Consider the following 25,012-nt stretch of genomic DNA (forward strand, 5'->3'; position numbering starts at 1 on the left):
GCAGCTCTCGCCCGGCAACTAAAATGCCTCGATCGCAAAATATACTAAAGAAACACGTAAAAAAACACAAAGATTCACAATTTACATTAAGGTGCGGTTCCATGACCGATTCCTCAGGACTTCATCCTACCTTTAGAAAAGCTTTGCCGTATGCTTGCGTTCTGTACTAAAAAAAAGTTTGTTCATTGTGCCCATGCATTATACAGACACCATAGTAAACATTAGTGAACACTACTAGATGTGTACAAGTACCTTGTCTGGGAAACATTATTAACCCCTTAAGGACAATGGGCCTAAACCCATTGAAAACAATGCACGGGCTTTGTCATTAAGGGGTTAAATGTTACATTTGTATAGTTTGAGCTGATGAGAAAGCATTAATGCAAAACACTCATGATAGTTACAATGACAGCACACGGCAGAATATATGGCTTCTTCGCAGAGGGCAGCTCCTGTAAGATATCATTCGGCACAAACCCTACCGCAAGAATGAGAAGCTCGAACCCATCAACGGTCATGCATTCATTCGCACACACTGCCGTTCGAAAAAGTCTGGGGTCACTTAGACACTTTTTTTTGGGGGGGGGGACTGTGTTAATGTTGTAAATGACTATTGTAGCTGGAAACTGCTAATTTTTTATAAATATATTTACAGGCGTACAGAAGGCCTTTATCGCTCCAGTGTTCCAATGGCACGTTGCGTTTGGAGATCCAAGCTTAAGGTTAAAAGGCTAAAACTGATGGTTAGAAAACCCGTTAGCAATTTTGTTCCAGCCAGAAATATCCATGTAAGTCGCTAAGTGACCCCAAACTTTTGAACAGTGGCGTACATTTTTCGAACGTGGCCTCTCTCAGGTTGGGAAGACGTGACACTGTCGGGCGCCGTCCTTTTATTTGCCGCACATTTCAAAGGCTTCCCACGATCAGCACGATGAATCCAACAGTCGCTGTCGAACCTTCTGGTCCTCATTTGAGGTTTTCCCACCATCATTTGCGGACAGATCTGTTGCAAATAAACAGAGATAAACTGGATGTAAGTTACACATTTTCTGGACGCAGAGCTTTCATGCTCGAAATCTGAAACTAAAATTGTTTTAGCCCCTGTGTGGTTTAACGGGCTTGATGAGAATAAAAGAAATCAAATTACATCTCAGGATACAACTAGCTGTGAAATATATAGTCTACAAGAAGACAATTAATGCACAGATTAAAAACATGAAGTACTCAAGAGTCACATGGGGTCATTTCAATACCTGCGTATTAAGATATATTTTCTGTGCAGGACTTCTAATTTAGTCTTCTCAATAGAGTCATTAAGACTCTGCGAAGGCATCATCCTGCTGGCATTACCGTTTACTTCTTGGAACATTTACAATACCAAAGAGCCCATAGGAGGTTTGTGATGCTTGTCACATATCTCGGGTCTCTTCCAATATATGAGGGAGACATTTGGTGCTGTCACAGCCTCAACGGCTGCCAAGAGGGCTTTAACGGCCTTAAAATGTACGCTCTCCGGTGAATCTGATCCAAACAACATAAGCCTGGGGCATCTTAACTTTTAGTCTTAATCATAAGTATCTATTTTATAGAGGGCTGAGAGCCTATTCAGAAACAAAGTGAAAAAATTATATAATATATAATATGGCTTCATATTAACAAGTTAGGAAATGAACAGCCAGAAGATTGAAATAACGTCCACGGTCTCAAAAAGTCAGCAATAGTGTAAGAGGAATATGGTGTCAAAATAAGTTAAATTACCCTCAGGTATTAAAATCTAACTTTGGGATAATGTATTCGCAAAAACTGAAAACAACTCCTTCTTGTGGTAAATGTTATAATTCAACTGAATAGTTTGTTCAATGTCCCACATAAAACTTTTGGAGTTGTGAAAGGTTCAGACAATTTGAGGTGGGATTTCCTTGCCGACTTCTACATTACAAGATGACCAACAGCAACTGACCATAATATGGGGAAGTAATACTACCCACATAGTTGGAAGCATGGCATTGTCCAAAATGTCTAGGCATTTATACCCCCTTCACCATACCAAGACATCTTGGACAATGCTCTGCTTCCAACTTTGTGGAGACAGTTTGGGGAAGACCCTTTTCTATTCCAGCGTGACTGCGCCCAGCGCACAAAGCAAGCTCCATATAGACATGGTTGGATGAGTTTGGGGTGGAAGAACTTAACCGGCCGCACAGAGTCCGGACCTCAGCCCCATTAAAAACTTTTGGGATGAACTGGAATAGAGACTGTGAGCCGGGCGTCTCGTCCAACATCAGTGCTTGACCTCACAAATACTCTACTGGATGAATGGGCAAAAAATCCCACGGAAACACTCCAAAATCTTGCTGAAAACCTTCCCAGAAGAGTGGAAGCTAGAATACTATCTCATAAAAGCTGGTACAATGGTCACGTGTCCCAATACTTTTGTCCATAGTGTATGTACACTGTGGAACTTCCAAGGAGTAGGCTACACAAAGCGCGCCCCATCTGGGAATGCGGTTTCGCGCAGGAAGCGGGTTTATCCACGTGTAGCCACCAAAAGTAGGCACAGAATATTTTGTAGTGGGAAGGGAGTCGGTGGGGAAAAGGTGAGGCCAACCACCACTTCCCTACTTAGAGATTGAAGAATCTGACTGAGCCTCAGGGAAGCACTAGGTATGTAAATGCATGTTTTAATTGCCCATACACAGAACTTCTAGTGTTTTCTTCCTCACATGATAATCACACATGCCCTTTTAAAATAGGCTCTTACCCTTAAGTTCAATCGTCTTCTTTTCAGCGTCTGCAGTTGGTGCCGTTCCGGTTTTGAACGCCGCTACTTTTCCATCCACGGTATCAGTTTTCACGGTTCCTAAAGTGGTTAACAGTTGCATGGTATCGAACACCTCGCCACTGCCTTTAATATTTTCCAACACCCTCAGGCATTTGTACGACTTGAGCTCACTTATGTTTTCATCCAGAAAAAGCATAAAGAGGCCCAGGTCATCGTAACTTTTCGAAGGTGCCTGCTGGACGCTAAAGGTTGGCAGAATCTCGTACACTTTGAGCACGTTCGTTCTCTTCCTAAACGGGACGAGCATGGCGTAGACTACAAACGGCATCATAATGACATAGACAATGAGGTTGATATAACTGAGCAGCTTGAAAACCCCAACAGCGATAAGTTTACACTGGATCAGCGACGGCAGCGTGGTGTCATTCTTTAAAATTCCGGTGCGGATGTTGCAGCTGAACTCGTCTGTCAGAGAGAAAAGGCTGATGTAGTAGCCCAAGTAGATGCAGGCCAGCAGAATAATGATTAGAGTCAGAGATCGGCAGATGAGGTACTTCACGATTAGGTTTAGAGAATTTTTCTTGGTTTTGAGATACTGCTCCACAAACGGATATTTGAAGTGGCTTTCGGAAATCTCCCATGCGCTAAAAAAAAGAAAAAAAAAAAAAAAAAGGGAAATGTCATTTTAAAAAAAAAAAAAAACAAAAAAAAAAACACACAAAATCAAACAATTCTTTATGGGATGGCTTTTGTCATAGAACAGCATAGAACTGATGTCTCTCGTGCTACATTACTGCATTGGAGTTCATGTCTCAAACATTGTAAACGCTAAAAAATATAAAACTTTAAAAAGTTATGTAAGATTTTACCAAGGAGATGAGCAGATCACATATTACAGGATGACACCCTTTAAACTGTGAGCTTTTACCGACACGGTTTCAAATTGTGTAAATGGATATATAAAGGCTACGCACGCCAGGTGTATCGGGAATCCTATCAGTTTAACCTTTTAGTTTGGTGTCGTGTGAATTAAGCCATTTACTGCACCGGATGGCTACATTTTTATCTGTAGTCCTCAGTTAACTTTTATATCTTAAATCGAACAACTAGGGAATATAAACACGCATTGGATAGATATATATAGCTCTAGAGTCTAAGACAAAACCAAGGACTAATTAAGGTCTGAAGACAGACCGCATGGGCTGAAATGGTTATTGGCCATCAAATATGACATTTCAATGTCTATTTAACTTAAGTGGCTGCTGCTAGCAGAGGAATATCTAAGAAAATTAAACAAATGGTGTACAAATTGCTCTTGACTAGGAACAGTATGTTTATTATGACATGTGGCTTAATGATAAAGGTCATGAACATCCCTGGGAACTCTCTGAGTTTGACCCGTTGCCTCCAGGTAAAGCTCTGCTTCGATTTGTTTTACTCTGGGCATGAAGTAGCGTTTGGTCACTCCGTGCCCACTTATTCCCTACTCTCACCTACTCAAGGCAGTTTGGCCCTAGCTTGGCCCATTCACCAAGCTCTTCTCCCAGGCGGAGAACATCTTTGGGAGCCTGCCTAAAATATAAGCTTGTTTTCTTTTGGATAACAAAACATGTACCTGTATCCTATTAGGAAACGTAGAAGGCTTCATCGCTACAGAACAGAAACTCACCTCTGCGCCACGTTTTCATTGATGGCGGGGGAGCCGGCCCCGTCCCTTCTGTCCGAACTGTAGAAGCTATTGGCAGCTTTGATAGCTCGGTTGTAAGATTTATCAAGCTCCTCCATAATAAACTTCAGGTCTGAGCAGAGATGAGGTGCGGCGGTGAAACGCCAGAATAAGGATGGGAGATACAGTAGGATGGCCACCAGAAGAAGAATGTATGGGAAAAACTGGGGAGGAAAACAGAATCATTTTCAAATGATGATTTACTCGTTTAAAAAGAAGGGAAAGAGAGGAATACATAATCAAGGTCATCTTCTTTAATCCTACTAAAAAGACCCGTTTTTGTGCTTCTATACATACACACATTTCAAATAAACCTGTTATTTTTTATAGTTGGTAAATCCTCTTCAAAAATGATCTAAAATATATTTATATCTACACACAGCACTCCGATCCATCCATCATATTTTCGTTCTACAGCAGCCTAACCAATGCCTCAAAACCATGCCCTTTACGCACACAACAGATTGATTGGAAATCTTCTTGAAGTCGCCCCCCGTGTCAAAAAACAACCATATGGGAGAGAAAGATCAGACTCCTATTAACCCCTTGAGAAGAAAAAGTTAATGTGAACGGCGACATGCCTAAAACACATCAACGGTAAGGGAGAGAACATGACCACAACACATTAACGTTAAGGGAATGCACACGGCGCTGTACACGACGCATAAACAGGACATAAGCAGTGCGTCACATAGCCATTTCGCCTTTATATATATATATTTATATATATTATAAACTACAAGCAAAAGGACACAAAAGGACTTAATGAATGCATTCTTCCTGGAGCTCTTTTACTGTAGATACACTGATTGCTATATGTGGAATTGCAAACAACAATAAAGCTTCAGGCAGCGGCCCAAACCAGTCTAGGGGGCAGCTGCCCCCCTGCTAGGACTCCCTTGATGGGTTTTTCAGCTTTGGAGATTGTGCTCAATAAAAGGATTTAACCTTTTTACACATACATTCACTCCAGGATATGGATGTCCTGCTCTGTAATTATCATAAAAATGCATCAAGCTGTGGCATTCTTCAATATTGTAATAATCTTCCAACAATTCACACCAGTTACAATCCTCAGTTGATTAAAGTTTTTAGAGACAGTTCCAATTTAAAAGGTTATTTGCAAAAAGTACAACCCGTTCCCCCCTACACCCAAGGATTAAATTAGCTTTTTAGAATGATTTTCCTTTGAACATCTTGGCTGCTGCCAGGGAACCAATCAAATAAAAGAAGAGCGTCAATGATTAGGGCCACTTCAGAAGGTACTAAAGGTAGACACTGCCATCTAGTGTAAAGTCTGTGCACTGCACCACAAACACCATACTGGCTCTTGAAAACTCCTTCATGCCTATTACAATAATCCAATAAGCGTGATACAAATAGCATCGTATCAATCATTCTTACCTTGTGAAGCCACAGAGGGATGTTGCCAGAGTCACTGTGTGAAAGGTGTTTTTGCTGTACAGCGGCCCAACAGAAAGAGTCCACGTACGCGGCTTGTCGCCATGAAAAGGAACTTGGAGCAAAGCAGCTTATTTGTGCACCTGGGAGAAAAAAACATTAACTACACGTCAGTGATTAGCGAACCAATCCTGCATCTCCTTCATACAAGACATCAAATTATACTAAAGTTGGATTTATACACCCATATTACGTCATTACACATTCCCCAAGCTGCAAACGGGGAAAACGTTTTTACATATTACCTATGTGCCCCTTCATCTTATTCAATTAATGTTTTATTTTTTATTTTTTTAGATGTAATGTAAGGAATTTTAAAGTTATCCTGACCAAGGACTGATTAACGTCTGAGTCTTTACATAAAAACTGGGCAGACTAAATTCTTATCTGCCGACAAATCCTATCTTTTTAATTAGAGCCATCACTAACTGCAGAAGGCATACACTGGAGATCTATTTTGTGGTTGCGCACCATTTTTCACCGGTAATTTACAAGTATATGAAATGTTGTACAGGTCTAGCCATTTTCCTCATTGCCATCTCACTCTCAGTTACACAGTACTGTCATGCGAGAGTTAAAACCAGAATCGTACCCATCAATTGTGTTATTACTGTCTTTTGTCAATAAGGGCTTAACAAATCTGAGAAATTAGGAGCCAGCTTAATTTTTTTCAGGAGCCAGAAAGGGGAAAATCCATCGTGATCAATATAAAACGGCACAAATCTTAGGAGTTAGACTGAAAAATCTAGGGGCCGCGACTACCTGGCTTCTGGGTTTGTCAAGTCATTTAGATTTACATTTGTTAAGTTTTGGCACATAGCCCAAAGATGTAGCCAATGCAATTTAAATCATTTTTTTAATCAAATTACGCCGCATTGCATTGGAATCCCAACGGACTGTCTGCACCGTTCTAGTAGATGGCACATGGACCACGCACTAGAAGTTGTTTGTCACGGTGTGGTTCCTCTAAAGATTTTACGGTAAGTAACGGAGCAAAGCATTAAACATGATGAGACGGCATAGCTGAAAGCTTCATACAGAGTGGATATAAAAAGTCTACACACCCCTGTTAAAATCCCAGGTTCTTGTGATGTTAAAGAATGAGACAAAGATAAGTCATGTCAGACCTTTTCCCACCTTTAATGTGACATATAAAGTGAGAAATTCAATTGCAAAACAAACTGAAATCTTTGAGGGGGGGATAAAATCCCCATAACCTGGTTGCGTAAGTGTGCACACCCTCTCATAACTGGGGCTGTGGCTGTGTTCAGAATTAACCAATCACATTCAAACTCATGTTAAAAGTAATTTCACACCTGCCATCATTTAAAGTGACTGATTAATCAAAAATAAAGTTCAGCTGTTCTAGATATCAGTCAGGAGAAGGGTACAAATAATTTCCAAAGCATTAGATATACCATGGAACACAGTGGAGACAGTCATCATCAAGTGGAGAAAATATGGCACAACAGAGACATTACCAAGAACTGGACGTCCCCCCAAATTTGATGAAAAGACAAGAAGAAAAGTGGTCAGGGAGGCTTACAGGAGGCCGACTGCAACATTAAAGGAACTGCAGGAACTTCTGGCAGGTACTGGCTGTGTGCTACACGTGACAATCTCCCGTATTCTTCATATGATTGGGCTATGGGGTAGGGTGGCAAGACGGAAGACTTTTCTTACAAAGAAAAACATCCCAGCCCGGCTGAAGTTTGCAAAAACAACATCAAGTTCCCCAAAAGCACGTAGAAAATGTGTTATGGTCTGATGAAACCAAGGTTGATTTTTTTGGGCCATAGTTCCAAAAGGTATGTTTGGCGCAAAAACAACGCTGCACATCACCCAAAGTACACTGTACCCACAGTGAAGGACGGTGGCGGCAGCATCATGCTTCAGGGCTGTTTTTCGTCAGCTGGAGCCGGGGCCTTGGTCAGGGTGGAGGGAATTATTAACAGTTCCAAATACCAGCAATTTAGGCACCAAACCTTCAGGCGTCTGTTAGGAAGATGAAGATGAAGTTCACCTTTCAGTACGACAACGACCCGAAGCACACATCTAAATCCACAAAAGCATGGCTTCACCAGAAGATGACGTTTTGGAATGGCCCAGCCACAGCCCAGACCTGAATCCAATTGAACAGCTGTGGGGTGATCTGAAGAGGGCTGTGCACAGGAGATGTCCTCGCAATCTGACAGATTTGGAGCGCTTTTGCAAAGAAGAATGGGCAAATATTGCCACATCAAGATGTGCCATGCTAACAGACTCCTACCCAAAAAGAATGCTCTAATAAAACCAAAAGGTGCTTCAACAAAAGTATTAGTTTAAGGGTGTACACACGTATGCAACCAGGTTATTGTGAGGTTCCCCCCCACACACACAAAGATTTCAGCTTATTTTGCAATTTAATTGTTCACATTATAGGTCACATTAAAGGTGGAAAAAGTTCTGTCTCATTTTTTAACATCACAAGAACCTGGCATTTTAACAGGGGTGTGTAGACATTTTATATCCGCTGTAGATCACACAAAATAAAGTTATAATGGGAAAAAAACAAACAAGTGACACTCATTAACCCCTTAATGACAAAGCCCATACATGTACGGGCTCAAAATGCATTGTTTTCAATGCCCATTGTCCTTAAGGGGTTAAACCTAAGATTTAGGACTATTGTAATAGTGCTACGGAATGAGCTTTGGCTCTAGAAATACATGTAATTTAACAGGCTGGTTCAAAGTCCTAGTCCGACAATTTCCGCACACATTCTTATTGACGCAACACTGACCTCTAGTGGGCAACTGCTTTAATAACAGCAATAACTTGTCATTTAGGATATTAATTGCTTTTATTTATATAGCACCAACAATTTCCGGGGCACTTCATACATTTAAAGCAGGCCCGGACTGGCCATCGGGCACACCGGGCATTTGCCCGGTGGGCCGGGCCACGGCAGGGCCGCATTGACTTTAGGGGCTGATGGAGCTGCAGCTCCAGGCCCCTAACCTACCTACGGCCGCAGTAACGCAGGGCATAAGGGGCACCTGCCCCTTAAGCCCGCCGCAACTGCGACCGGGTCCGCCACTCTAAGGGGCCGGGAAGTCCCCACCAAGGCCGGCCTTACGGGTCTGCGGCCGCACAGGGTTTAAATAAAAACATCGGGGTTTTTTTAACTTTATTTAACATCCTCCATGTTAAATAAAGTTGTTTTTTTAACTTTATTTAACATGGAGGATGTTAAATAAAGTTGAAAAAAAAAACCCGATGTTTTAATTTAAACCCTGTGCGGCCGCAGACCCCTAAGGCCGGCCCTGGTGGGGGCTTCCCGGCCTCTTAGAGCGGGGCGCCACACTCCAGGGGGCGCGACGGGGGGCGGTCCGTACCGGGTGCCGCTCATCAGGGGCTGCCAACTTGCGGCACCCGGCACTCCTCCAGAGACGGACAGTAATGTCCGCCGCTGGAGGAGCAGGCTCGCAAGGGAGCGGTATCGGAGGTCTTTAACAGACCTCCGGTTCCCTTGAGTGAGTTTAAGCCGGGTTCAACCCGGCTTAAACTCACTCAAGGGAGCCGGAGGTCTGTTAAAGACCTCCGATACCGCTCCCTTGTGATCTGCACGACAACAGCTGTTGTGCGCCGGGGTTTGCTGTCAGATCCCGGCGCACAACACTGAAGCCGCGCCCACCGACCCGGTGACCCGGAAGAAGACAGAGAAGACAGAAGAACTGAAGAAGAGGAGCGAAGAGGAGGAAAAGGAGCTGTAAGGAGAAAAGAGGAAAGGTAGGAAAACATTCAGTGAGAGTGGATTGGTATATATGTGTGGATTGGTGTATATGTGTGTGGATTGGTATATATGTGTGGTTTGGTATATATGTGTGGTTTGGTATATATGTGTGGATTAGTATATATGTGTTGATTAGTATATATGTGTGGATTGGTGTATATGTGTGGATTAGTGTATATATGTGTGGATTGGTATATATGTGTGGATTAGTGTATATATGTGTGGATTGGTATATATGTGTGGATTGGTATATATGTGTGGATTGGTGTATATGTGTGGATTGGTATATATGTGTGGATTGGTGTATGTGTGGATTGGTATATGTGTGGATTGGTATATGTGTGGATTGGTATACGTGTGGATTGGTATACGTGTGGATTGGTATACGTGTGGATTGGTATACGTGTGGATTGGTATACGTGTGGATTGGTATACGTGTGGATTGGTATACGTGTGGATTGGTAAGTGTGTGAGAGTGATGGGTGTTATGCTGTACCATTTCCAATGTCTTTTTCATGATCTAATTATGCTCTAAAAGTACATCATAACTCCCATCACTCTATACTGTTCCATACAGTGGCAGAGCTGGGAGGCAGAGGCCTTGCACCCCCACCACAGGACTCCTGAAAGGTAAGTGAACTTTAAAGAGGGAGAGGGTAGATAGTTAGGAGGGGGTAGTTGCGGCAGGCTTAAGGGGCTCTGCGTTAATGCGGCCATATAGGACCAGTCAGTCCAGTCCTGACTGGACCTATTTTAAGGTGGGGGCCTGGAGCTGCAGCTCCATCAGCCCCTAAGTCAATCCTGCCCTGGCACAGGCGCGGTCGCAGTTGCTGCTTGCTCCGGCAACAAGGTAAGTAGGGTGAGGGAAGGGGGTGCAGTGAGAAGGGGCAGAGGGGGGTTAGATAGTGAGAAAGGGGGAGAGGGGATAGATAGAGGCGGTACATATTGAGAAGTGGGGAAGGGGGTTACATAGTGAAAAGGGGGAACATAGTGAGAAGGGGCAGATAAGATGAAGAGAGGGGCTAGTGTGAATGCGTATGAGAATGAATGAATAAATGTGTGGATGAATTGTGTGAATGCGTATGACAATGAATTCATGTGAGGATGAATTGCTTGAATGATTTGTGAGACTGCATTAATGAATGTGTTAATGATTTGTGTGAATGATTAAATGCAAAGATGGTACGGGTGGGCTTTAACAATAAATAAATAAATAAATATGGGCTGCTCAGGCTTAAATGCCCGGGCCTATTTTTTGTCCCAGTCCGGGCCTGATTTAAAGGGTCAGAGAAAACTAGAACTGACAGACCAATACAAACCGATACATTAGGGAAAGAGGTCACCACTCCCAACTTACATTCTAGAGGAAATGGGGTGAAGAGAAACATACGGTATGGAGAAAGCTGGAGTGATGGTGCTATTGGTGGATGTGGGTGTTAATGGGAGATTAATGTTCTATGTAAATAGGTTGTATGGCTTCTCTGAAGTGGGTTTTGAGGTTTTACTTGAGGGTGGAAGCTAGAGGTTTGGTCGAACAAAGTTCCAGATGAGGCAGTGATAGTGAAGTCTTTTAAACCGAAATGGAAGAGGTGATAAGCAAAGAGGAGACATTTAGCCCCTGTGAAGAAGGTAAAGATCAATAAGATGAGTATTTTGTTACAGTGTAGTGAAGCAGAAGATGAGGTAGGAAGAGAAGCCTTACAGCAGCATTTTGGATAGACTGCAGAGAGAGTCTAATGCCAGAGAGAAAAAATTATGCAATTGTCAAGAAGAGAGTTGCAATAGTCAAGGTGGAAAATGAAAAGGGAAGAAACCAGGGTTGTGGCTTCCTGGATGAGGAGAGGGTGGATGCCAGAGATGTTTGGGTTTTTTTTTTTTTTAGATGCAAGCAAAAGGATCTTGAGAGGGACTGAATGTGAGAGATGGAGAGAGTTGATGATTAAAATGTTGGTGCGCTAAACTAGTTCCAGGCTTAAATAATACAAATGTGTAAAATGAGGCCTACCAAACAGGTGTGAGCATGCTGCAAATACAACGTCTGATGACCCCAAGGCATCGGACCTGGATAAGTAGGAGAGAGTCGTCTGATATGTTCGCTTTGGTGTTTTTCGAATTCTTTCAGGTAAAGAACAGCTATTTCTGTTTCTGCGGCAATTGAAGGACAGCAGGCATTCCATTTAGGAACACCTCGCTGGAAAACATTTTAATTAGCCACTTGTAATTATTGCAATTAGTCTGTAAGGGATAATGTACCAGCTTTAATGCATTTTTTTTTTTCTTATAAATAAAAATGCTGTAAACTTTTTTTACACTGACAATTGTTATGCCATCCAATGCTTATCTTGGCTACCATTGAGCAGATTTAAAGGTGAATTGTGCCGTCGCTCCTTTCACCATAACTTCTGTATTTATGAATTCACCTGCTTACAGATTGTTCTTTTTTCATTCCGTATTATTTTGGAGATATTTGGTTTCTGTTAGATATATATGAGCTGGCGGAACTTGTATATCAGTTTCCAGTCCTGGTGTTGAATGCTTCTCCTCACCCCACCTTTATACAGGCCGACAGTAACCCAATTGGTGGCAAAACCATAACGGGGAGGAAAAAAAATCAGAGGTCCAGAGGACAAGTCAAGATGACTCCTTCCATGGAAGGTTTCTCAAACAAATCTATGCTTTTTAGAAATCATAATAAAGAACTGAACTATAAAATGTAATATTTTGGATAGCTAACCCACTTTGGGTATTAGCAAAGTGTCTATATCCCCATAACATTGGATTTTTGTTTAAACAGCTATGTTATTTTAAACTACACTTTTTATATATTTTTATTTATTGTGAGATATTTAACAAATATTACAATTACAGAACTAATTCTAAATAAAAAATAGATAGTTTTAGTCCTCTTTGTCAATGTAAAAACCAAACTGAAAGGCAGTTGTTTACCGTAAAGGGTCAGAAACGCTAATGGAAACAGTACAAAATAGAGCAGAAATTGCTATTATGCAAAGCAGAACAATGGTGGGTTTTATAAGCTAAGTGACTGAATTTACTAAACAGAAAAAGGCTTTCAGCGTGAAAATGGATTCAAGAATCTCTGAATGCATTCATTTAAAGCTACGATGTCGCTCAGAGGTCTAATCATGTTCTTGCACAAAACCTTGTTTATAGTCACGATCTCCGTTCAATGCCTCTGACGTGATGATAGTTAGCAAGAAAATCAATTTTTTACATAAATGGAAAAGTTGTTTGATAAAATAAAAAGTTTTATGTTTTGTACATTTTACTACAAGTAATTTCTCTCTTATCTCTCCGTGGAGGCCAACATATGATGCCCATGTGGGTCAGAAGGACACAGGCTCTTCAGATGTTGACTAATTACATTACATTTATATAGCCCCAGCAGATTCTCTAGCGCTGTTACAAGCCGTGGAATAAGTTAAAAATCACACACAATAACAAAATGAGAAGGGGCCCTGTTCTTGTGAGCTTACAATCTAGTGGGTGGTTGATGAGGAAGTGAAACCGTAGAAGAGGGCCGCTTGGAAGGGGGTGAGCTGGTTGAGTCGGGATGATCGGTAGAGGTTGTTGGTAATTCAGATGGCTTGATTATGATGGTTGAGAGTGTTAGGAAGAAAGGTTGTAGGCTTCTCAAAAAGTGGGTTTTCACTTTTTTGAGAAGCCTATAGAGGACAGTTCGGGGTGTGTTTGGATAGGAAGGTAGATATATAGGGGTTCAGGAGTTGTTAAGGGCTCTGTAGGTCAGGGTTAGAAGTTTGAATTTGAATCTTAAGCAGCAGCTGCTTTCTTGGGTCAACAAAACTCAAAGTTTCTTTATATGCAGCAGTTTAGAAAACACAGCAGAACTAGAAAAATTATACATGGTTATACATGGCTGATGCATCTTTGTGGACTATACCTCACTACAGTAGCATACCTAGCGGGTGGCCCGCCCCGGGTGCCTCTCATCAGGAGGGTGCCACCAACGCTAGAGGAGCAGGCTCGGTTGGGGAGATCAAGGATCTCCCTCTAACCGGCTTAAAGTCAATCAAGGGAGCGGGAGGTCTGTTAATGCAGACCGCCGATCCTGCTCACTTGCGGCACGCGCGGCAACTGATGCTGTGCGTCGGGATTTACTGTCATATCCAGATGCACAACAGTGAAGCCAAGCCCACCGTGTCCTGCCCTGTACTGCACCGGAAGGAGATGAAGAGTTTATTTTTTTGTCCAATTTTGGTGTGTTAACCACAATTTTATTAAAAGTAACACACCAAAATTGGACAGAAAAATTCAACACACACACACACACAAAACTATATACTAAGCCAGACATTAAAGTGGTAGGCCTACACCAGATCAATGTCTGGCTCAATGTATAGCGATAGGGATTACGCTGTACCACCGTCAATGTGTGCCACAGTATATAGTGATAAGTGTTATGCTGTACCCCCATCAATGTTTGCCTCAGTATATAGTGATAGGTGTTTTGCTGTACCACAGTCAGTGCGTACCTCAGTATATAATAAGTTATCCTGTACCACTGTCAATGTCTGCCTCAGTATATAACAATAACAGTTATGCTGTAACACCGTCAATGTCTGCCTCAGCATATAATGATCCGGTACCCCTGTCAACACTTGCCTAACAATAGAAGCTATGCAGTTTTAAAGTCTCTCTAGGTACGCCCCTGCCTCATGACCTTTAGTCACAATGATGTGTGTGATGGGAGTTGTAGCTTAAAAGCTGTTGAACTCGTTATTGCATTTACTTAGCATAATTATAGAATTTAACCCCTGCTTATGTGTGCCTACCTTGCTATATATTGTGCGGTCATCTACATGGGCTTTGTATCTTGATCACGTTTAGAGAAGGTTGAGGCCTTTTAATAAAATTTAGTTTCCATTACTTGTACAATTTAGTTTAGCATTTATGGCAATGTATTAAAGTCAAGAAGCTGGAACACGACTCTCCCGCAAACTCCTCCTTTAGTGAATAAGCCCATCTAGATGATGGGGCCAAAATAACACAACAAGAACACAACCAGCTAATTATGATCAGCAAAAACTAGATGTCCAGAAGAAAACAGCATAATACTTTTAATCTAAACAGAGGCCAACATGAGCTGGGCTATAGCTTTCCATCTTGGTAGCTGTAAAAAATGGGGTTAACGTTGCTGCAATCCTAAAGAAAATGTCAATACTAGTTATTTAAATACAAAATATATATTAATTTTCCATTTCTACCTGGAAAAATTCAAAGTACATTTAAAATGTAAAATCAATTCTTCTAAGTGGTCATACATGGATATTTAATGCGGAAATAAAATCATTATTTAATACTTTATTTTATATTTTCCTGTTCGTTGCATTTAAATGTTATATTACAGACTAAAGGACAAGAAAAAAAATTCCACATTCCAAAATTACGGAAACTTATTTTGAAAGGGGAAACTTTCTTGCAATTATTTTGATATACTGTTTTGGCTAAGCTGGAACGTTTTTACATCTAGTTTGTCCGTTTACATCAATGAGCGGTCATACATCCCTTTTTTTTTTTTTATTAATAAGGATTTTACGAATGTTGCAACAAAGTGCTGTATAGCCTCCATCCCTGATGTCCACTGGCATAAACATTGCTGGGTAGGGTTCATGTGTAAATTGCGACCTTCCTAACTGACCAGGTTCCTTCGCTACAACTAAATGAAAGAATAGCGGTCAGGTCTGTCAGGCTAGGTTTCCACTTGGGTTTTTGTCCGGCGTTTTTTTCTTGATGAAAAACGCCAGGAAAACTGCCAAGAAAACTGCCACTGCATTTACCTGCGTTTTGGCGTTTTTTCTGGCGTTTTAGCCTTTCTGTGGAAATTGCTTTTTTTGACCTTAGGCAGTTTTTCCAGCCTTTACAAGTTAGAAGTTTCACCCAGCTAAAAGGGATTAGGATAAATGGCAAGTATCTGCCCTCTCCTGCTGTCATTTACTTGGTAGACCCTTTTGTCTCTTTTCTGTGGTTTGTAAGGCATGCTTTATTCCGAATGTCTGCTCCTCTGGGAAGATTGGCCCCAAATGATGGTGCAAATTGTTTGCTGTTGCTTTTGGCACGCAGGATCCGGTCGCGTATGTTTGTTTGTAATGGCATGTTTGTTCCAAATGGTGTAAAATTCAATATGAACCAGTCCAGGACTTTGTTTTGTGTGAAACTGTTTGTTTTCAGCCTATTTCTCGTAGGACACACAGATACTGGGTCCATCCTCTGCATTGTAACTGTGGAAAAAACGCCATAAAAAACGCCAAGGCAATAAACCCACATGGCTTTTTCATGGCGTTTTTTCTCTCCCATAGACTTCTATTGGAGAAAAACGCCAAGATTTCCTTGCAAAAAACGCCAGAGTGTCAACATGCTGCGATTTTGAAAAACTGCCACAGAGCCCAAAAAAGCAGAAAAACGCCAAAGAGGACTGAAAAAACCCCAAACAGAAAAACGCCAAGTGGAAATGGCATTTTGCGATTTCCTATTGAAGAACAGCTAACATCTGGCTGCAGCCGTTTTTCCACTAAAAAAACGCCAGGTGGCGCTATTGGCGTTTTTATGGGCGTTTTTAGCAAAAAAAAAAAAAAACAAATGGAAACCTAGCCTCACAGTGTTACTCGGAGCTACACAACAGAACGTATTCTTTATTTATTCTGAAACCGAAAATAAAATCGTTGTTCCAAGAACCACTGGCATACAATCAATGCCAATGCAGAAATGTCCATAATGCACATGCCTCGCTATTAAGCCTCCATCCAACAGTGTTTTTTTTTTTGGTTTTTTTTTTGTAGACAGAATCAACGCTGCAATACTTTAAATGGTATCTCAAACACCCACCAAAAATTGCGTTACAATAAACAGCAGTCATTTTGTTGCATTTACGTCACAGCTACTCTCGTGTAGGTTTCAATACGCAGTATATACCGTATGTATTACAAATCTTCCTGTATATACCATGGAAATAGCCATTTTAATTCCTCCTTCTGAGGGTTCACATGATTATTTCCCCACATTAAGTTATCAACCAACCTACTAAGTTGCTATATCCAGTATCTTTGTTCAATAGCACAACATAAGTAAAAAAAGGGTCATCACCGAATTTGTTTTAATTCATTTTCTTAAACCCAAGCTACATTATGCAGCTCGACCAGCGAGTCCTTCTGTTCCGTCTTGAAGTAAAGCCCATCCTCTCTATTTGTAAATCCCGCACACAAAGCACATCATTAATCTGCAATTAAAAGTTGTAAAAATAGATTTGATGGCGTTACATTCTATTAATACATTGGGTTGAAACTGGAATGCTAGGGGAGGTGATCATACTTCACATAACTCCTACATGGGTGTCTTGGGCACGAACTCTTACATTATAACAAGTGACTAATTCTAATTAATAGCTTGCAGAATTTAGACTATGAGAGAAGGTGATTATATAAAGAAGGCGTTTCTTCAAAGCCACTAATTATGTTTTACATAATGATGGAAGAGAAACTAACTTCTGGCCAATGACGCTTCTTAGTTCTATTATACAGTCCTAGTATGATTTTTATTACCAAATGAAGAAAACCATCACCGTTATGGTTGCAAAGTTTAAAGCACATTTATTGCACTGATGGCTTCGTTCTTTCTTGCGGGAGAAAGTATCCAGGGTTGGTCCTTCAAAAAATACATACTAAATACAAGTGTCGCAGAAGTGGAGGATAGGTGGGGATGGGCGGCAATCAAAAGTACAATTGCACCGATGGTATAAATCGTTTTGGAGATTGTTTTCCTGAAAGCTACAGTACAGCTACAGAACCAGCGCTCACACCATAAAAAGTGGAAGATCCAGAGTTTTTATATGTTTGTAATTAGTCGCTCCATAGGAAAGGCAGAAGTTGGGAAATTTAACGCCTTCCACATTTTGTTCTTCTGTGTCCTGCCTCACTTTATGCCCAGTCTGTTACCTGCTACCTTTATAAATTACTCCCCGTGATGCAAAATCTTTGTTTGCCACAACCCAGCTAATAACGTGTTTTTATCATCCCCACAAAAATCACAAGTACGCTGCGCTGAGCCAGCAGACTGTATAGAATTTAGGAGACATCACTTTCCGTTATGAAGGACCCTTCCCAGAGAGCATATTCGCAAAGAATATCTTAATGGACTTTATATAAAGCATTTCCAAATCAGTTGCGATTTCTTGAAGACACCGGACTGATTGTCTCTATGCATTAGGCAGGGCCTGGTCTTTTTCCTCCAGAGAAATTAATCAGAAAAAACCCTTTATAATCCACGGTGAATTTGGGTTGTTAAAATCACAACTATCTTGCCAACGCTTGGTTTAGTGAATAAACCACAAATGTCAAAAAAGTCTACCCCCAATATCAGTTTTGGCAGCACAATGTATTAATCAAAATCCTCCCTCTTAGCAAATTGCCCCAGCATATATCGAGTTTTCTACTCATCTGGATTGATGCCATGAGAATTGTTACTTACGAGGCATGGAGGTATTCGGTGAGTTATGTAAACACGTTTCGGAAGCGTTTCTTACTCTATGCCAGGTTCCGAAACTAGCGGTAACAATGAAAATAATTGGAAAGGTCACATCTAAGGCAAACGGCTCATCTCAACGGGTGTACTATCGTTTGGATGCGTGCCAGGGAGTTCACGCCTGTGTTACACCTAACGCAACAAAGCAAGCCGCGCATGCTTTAGCCCTACTGATTGCAGTGCCCTATGTGTGGGGGTTAAGGAGAACAGCCACTGATAAGATACAGGTCACAGCGGTTTAAGGTAGTCACAAATTAGTATAGCCAGTGTGAGAAGAATTTGTAGGGTTAGGGGGAGTGAGGGAGATAAAGGAAAACAATTAACAATATCTATCTATAGACAAACCAAGTGAGGTCTGTTAAACGGGGATAACGCATACATTAAAATAGGGTTTATACACCAATCAGCCATAACATGTGCGATGATGAATTCCATTCATTTAGTTATTGTTTCAGAGCTATATTTAAATATTTTGAGAATCCATTGACAAGAATTCATAGCAGCCATTAATTCCATCCTGATGCGGTATGCAGCTGCTTAGTGAATCTACATCCATGGTTGTTAAAATTGTTTTGGCAGATAGTTTTCTTGATCTGACTCAGTTTGTTGAGAAAGCCAAGGGGATAAAAGGTTTTAGGGAGTTGTCTATCATGCCAGAGAACGTTCAGTTAGTGTATCCATACCTGTTATTATTGGTCTGCCTGGGTTCCCTGGTTGGTGGATTTTTGGAAGCGAGTAGAAGGTCACCACGGCAGGCCTGGATGGTGTAAGCATTTGTATATCTGGTTGGACGGTCTTTGGAAAGGTCTTAATGATGTGGAGTTGTGCGACATATTCCTTGGTGGGATAAGTATTTTTAAAGCTCTTACATATAATAATTGCGTAGATTAAGTACATTGTCAGATAAATTAAAGGAACTTCCCAGATCACCGGTCATATTCTGGCATTACAAAATGCGAGCAGTAGTAAGTGTGTATTGATGTGTTCTAACATGAAGCAGCATGCAAAAAATGCTACTTTACATGCCTGTAGTGACCGCACGCAAACCTTTACAGACAACAGATATAAACCCCGAGGCATCAGGGAGAGGAAAACAAATACTATTGAAGCCGGAGTAAATACATTAGCGAAACAGTGATTAAGCTCTACTTATCTCCATGCCCCGGTATATCTAGTCCTACGTTAAAGATGTAATAGACACAGCCCAGTAATATTATTTTATATAGCGCCATCAAGTTCCATAGCGCACACACTCTCTGTACAGACTTACACCAATCAGACAGGAGGTAGGAGATGGTGGGGATAGGATTCAGTGGTCTCAAAAAATCCAATACGCAGGATGAGGGCGCCCTGTTTTTAAACTAAAAAGGATGTTTGTTCGAGATTTCATATGTATCGGAAAGGCTAATATCTTGCTGCCTTTTATAAGATATAAATTGTATGTCTTCATTCAATAAGTGCCATGGCTCCATCCTAATGAACATTTAATGCGTGTCATGCACAGCGTTTGTTGTGAACACAGGCTCTTGTTTTCTATGAGTCACGAGCTACTTATTTGGTTCTGGAGGCGATAAGGGGATGAGTGAGATTATCCAGTGAATTAAGGTCTCTCCCCGCAGAGTTACGTTTACACGCCAGTACATAGTCTCTCATAGGACTCTGTATTTTGTCAACAAGCATAACGCCGGTGGAGCAGACATGAGACGTAAAAATACATTCTAAAAAAAAAAAAAATTCCACTTTTGAGATAACTCGGCATTTATCAGATCCTGATTTATGTATGTTTTACTTGTATAACTCCAAAGCTATCAATATGTTTCTCTCTGTAGAGAACGGAAACAGTGGTTTATGCATAAAAGAACGATCTTAACATCAAGCGACCAACGGACCGGCCCAATCAGCAGGTATATTAGTACATTAGGATGTCGTTTTCATGTATTAAGCCTTCCCTGGACGCTTCTTCATACTGCCGATGCCAGCAAAGTAACCAAACATCTATTTTTTTTTTTTGCTGCCACTAAACGTCAAGCATAAAAAGTACAAAAAAAATAAAATATTCCGAAACATTGTCATTTACCCTCGAGGACAACAATCAAGGCACCACAGGCCACAACGCGGATAATCCTTTTTCAACAAATATTTTGTAGCGCAACTTTTCTACCCTTTTCGCAGGTATCGCGTATGAGATTTCAGAGGCAGCAAACGCAGTTGCCATTTCACCAAGACCACAATGCAACAGCTGCTATGATTCTTAGAGACGCTCATTCACAAAATGCTTAGGGGTAGCTGATGAAACAAAATACATGTTGCTGGTGATGAAGGATAAGCCTGGAAGAAAGACGACAAGAGGACAGTCTTAAGATAGAGGGGCAAAGGTTTAAAAGTATTATTAGGAAATGTTACTTTACCGAAAGGGTAGTGGATGCATGGAATAGCCTTCTAGCAGAAGTGGTAGAGATTAATACATTGAAGACAAGCATGGGATATGGCAAAGCTAGCAATAGGTGAAGGCCAAGGACAAAGGAAAGTATTCAGAGGTTGGGCCGAATGGTTCTTATCAGCTGTCCCTTTCTATGTTTCTAAGGATTAGGGGGAAAAAAAAAAACACTGTTGATCCCTGCACAAAGTAACACTACATAAGCTAGAATTCCATTTAATCATATTTATTACATATTTCATTACTACACAAAGGATTATTACTTTTGTATTTACATATCGCCATCATATTCCATAGCGCTGTACAATATTTAGTCTCAGTACACTGCAGGTTAAAGGTCACGAAAACTGTATACAGGAGCAAAGGTATGGGTACAGCACTGTAATTTATTGTAATCCAATTGCATACATTTAACGAGCATTAGAAGCTGTCAGATAAGATACGGTAGCCAAAATTTGGCAAAAACATTTAGGGGAAAGTTTTATGGACATTACGTAATAAATGATTTCCCTTCTCTATGGGACAGAGAAGGGAGCGCGATGCATTAAAACACCCGACCGTGAAGAACAAGACTATCGCACCTCATTAAGAGGGAGTTCTTTCATTTATATATTAAATATTATAATTTTACGATAAGGAATGAAATCAAAGCAGAGTTTCAATAAAAGAATCAGACCGTCAATGCCCCAATTCCCGTTCTATTCTGCCAATGCCCCAATTCCCGTTCTATTCTGTCAATGCCCCAATTCCCGCTCTATTCTGTCAATGCCCCAATTCCCGTTCTATTCTGTCAATGCCCCAATTCCCGTTCTATTCTGCCAATGCCCCAATTCCCGTTCTATTCTGCCAATGCCCCAATTCCCGTTCTATTCTGCCAATGCCCCAATTCCCGTTCTATTCTGCCAATGCCCCAATTCCCGTTCTATTCTGCCAATGCCCCAATTCCCGTTCTATTCTGCCAATGCCCCAATTCCCGTTCTATTCTGCCAATGCCCCAATTCCCGTTCTATTCTGCCAATGCCCCAATTCCCGTTCTATTCTGTCATGCCCTATAGCTTGGGTAGCAGAATAGATATAAAAGGAAGCTGCTTTCCTACAACTTATTTCTACTAATGCTTTTAATTCATGGTTAGCGGATTCAGAGGGTAAAAACAAAGCTTTTTTTTTTTCTTTGCCGTATCACAAACGGGCAGTTTTATTATATGCCGTATAAGAGAATCTGCACAAGTCATTTAGAAAACATAGAATTTGAAGGCAGATCCAAACCACCCGGTCCCTGATTTTCAAAAAGCAAGGACTCAAACCTTAATTATTCCATGCATGCTTATAATTCTTCACTGTATTAGCTGCTACCAGTTTTTCTGGAAGGCTTCGCTGTTGATCTACTACCCTCTAAGTAAAGTAAAACTTCCTTACATCTAACAGTTTTAATTATGCATTATCTTAAAAATCTCAGCTCTTCGTGTATTAACTTAAAATATCAGAGTTGGCGGGAGATTCAGCTGCCTTGCTTCACTATTCACTATGAAGAGCCAACACCGTCAGGGTTCTCAAGCGGTATGAAATCTCACAAAATTTAACAATATATCATACATGATCGGCCAAGCAGCAGATGCTTACTGGGGTTGGCCGTTCATAATGTATAGCGAAGTCACGGAGCGGAAACCACAACTCTCATGAAAACTTCTGCCAATGCTTCGCTTGGGTGAATAGACTCTAGACATCGATTTTACCAACGCACAGGACACTAGTCCCGCATTGTGTGTGTGCGTGTGTCCGAATTTAATCCCCAGCAATGTGTAAACCCTTAACCCAGTAACTATCATATTATCACAATGTTCAGGTTATCGTGTGTGACCACGATGACCAGCAATGTGATGAGAAGTCTGGCTCATGTTCTCCAGTCCCTCATTCTGACACACACATTTGTGGATGTCCAGCAACAGACTGTTCATACATTTTGGTAGAACATGATGGCAGGTCGGCCCCCATACGGCCCACCTAGTCTGCCAGTTCTTCTTGCTGGAAAGACCTTTTGGTCATTGGTCTTGTCTTAGATTCAGAAGCCATATGCCTACCCCACGAGTCTTTAAATTCTCTCACTGCATTAACACTTCTGCCGGGGGTCTTGTTGGCTAGACCAAGCATCCTCTCAGGCATGGAGAATAAATTACTTGGTAAGAATACTCCATATCGTTAGGCGTATTATTACAGCTCTCAGCAGTAGCCATACACGGCCGGGTATTTCAGTGTAATCTATTGATCTGAGAGATGGTCTTATTGATCGGTAACCACTTAAAGGTGCTGTTCTGCCTACTCTGCGAAATTCATCACTTTTGTTACTAAACGCAGTAGGAGAAACATAATTCGTCACATGGTGGGATTTCCAAGCATTTTGCCGAAATTTGATGGAGTAAAATTTTAACTCATTGGTAATTTCTGCCCGGAAAACTTCATAGTAACATGACACAAAAGCAGGGACTGACAGGCCGTTGCCATTAAAACTTTTTAATACCCCTCACGGCCTGGTTAACAAGCTTTTATTACATAACCAATAAAATGCGAAATGGTATATTGGTTAACCACGCAATGCACGTGCTGATGGTCACCTGTCATACTACTCCTTTGGACAGGCCCACATGAGTACATTGAAAGGTTATAAACTTTTGACAGTTGTACAGATTGTTACACTCCATCCTCAAAGATTTCTTTAGTTAGCACCTTGAGCAGAGGACGTCCAGCAAGCTGCATTATTTCGGTTCTCAGAGATACTAACCGATACACTACGCAGATCCGCTCCATTACGTGGCTGCGCAACGCATGCTTTTTGACGCCGTATTATTCCCCGTCTAACCTACACCAGCTGACACCCAACATTATATATCCCTGTATTATGTCACCATCCCGACGTGTGGTACAACGATCACACCTGTGGTGTTACCCTGTGAATATATTGTGACATTGCTGTACTATTGTCAGTCACTTTGTTATGTTTGTTACATTACACACACGTGGCAGATTCTGTGTTCCTAACACTTTTTTCCATTATGTTATATTGTTTGGTACTTTGGTATATGACACACACAGCAAATCCCAAATTCCCATTACGTTCACTTACATTGTCAATTTGTTACATGACACACACACGGCAGATCCTGTGTTCTGTTCCCGTTACTATTTGGGGGTGTATCACATTATTGCATATTTTATATGTTAAGGCACTTTGATACATGACACACAGAAGATAACGCTTTCGCTTTACTTTTTGCACATTGTCATGCACTTTGTTGCATGACACACATGAAATAGGAGATTCTGTGTCCCTATAACTTTTGTGAGTCCATTATTACATTATGTTATATTGTCAGGCACGTTGTTACATGACACACATGGTAGATCCTGTGTTCAGATTACTTTTTTATTACATTATTGCATATTGTCAGATACTTTGTTACATTACATACATAGCAGATACAGTGTTAACCTTACTGTTTCAGGGCGTATCACATTATTGTATATATTAATGCACTTGACACACACGGCACATCACACTTTCTCTTTACTTTTTTGTGAGTCCATTATTACATGTTATATTGTCATGCATGTTGTTACATGACACATGTGGCAGACCCTGTATTCCCACTACTTTTTGTGTTATTACATTATTGCATATTGTCAGGCACTCTGTTACATGACAGACATGATCCCAGCTGCACTGATTTACCGCCTAGTGAAGGTGTGCACGGAGGGGAGGAGTCAGTCCCGTTATTGTTACCCTACGAATTGCCCCTAGAACCCGGGGGTACCCCACTCACCCATGGTGATCTCCTGTGCGAAGGCCAGTGATATGAGCAGCAGGGGCAGCCCCACGGCGATACAGGACACGATCTTGTCCACTGCCAGCTCCAGCCGCAGCCCTTTGTACTTAGACTCGGGCGGTTCCTTGAGTAGGAAGTCTGAGAAGACATACTCGGTGGCGATGTGGGCGATAGCCATGACTGGTAAAACGGCGGCTCAAGGGGCCGCCAGCGGGAGAGACCTGAATCAGTCACCTGCAGCTCCCGGCTCCCTCATACTGAGGCGGCCCGCGTGTGTCTGCACACAAAACCGGAGTGCGCACGCACAGAATGAGGGGGGCGAGGCCTCTAGCGCGCGTCTTGCGGCGGGAGCGCGCGCTTCATTCTGGTGAGTGGGGTTTGGTTATTTGCCTCATGCACTTGCTTAGGAGACCGTGTCTGGCGCTGACCCCGTCGTATTATTCTTCGTTATTAGAACTAT

At 41.5% G+C, this 25,012-nt stretch overlaps 1 protein-coding gene across 1 annotated transcript; it reads right to left on the minus strand.

The window, feature by feature from the left end:
* Positions 1–626: 626 nt before the first annotated feature.
* PANX1 (pannexin 1) lies at positions 627–24,850 on the minus strand. Its single transcript, XM_053456538.1, has 5 exons — positions 24,550–24,850; positions 5,913–6,052; positions 4,452–4,672; positions 2,762–3,426; positions 627–1,003 (listed from the first exon to the last, which is right to left on the minus strand). The coding sequence occupies exons 1-5, from the start codon at positions 24,728–24,730 to the stop codon at positions 924–926; spliced, it is 1,287 nt and encodes a 428-aa protein (XP_053312513.1). The 5' UTR covers positions 24,731–24,850; the 3' UTR covers positions 627–923.
* Between the last annotated feature and the right edge of the window lie 162 nt (positions 24,851–25,012).

This window comes from Spea bombifrons, chromosome 2 (assembly GCF_027358695.1).
Source record: "Spea bombifrons isolate aSpeBom1 chromosome 2, aSpeBom1.2.pri, whole genome shotgun sequence".
NCBI classification, from domain to species: Eukaryota; Metazoa; Chordata; class Amphibia; order Anura; family Pelobatidae; genus Spea; species Spea bombifrons.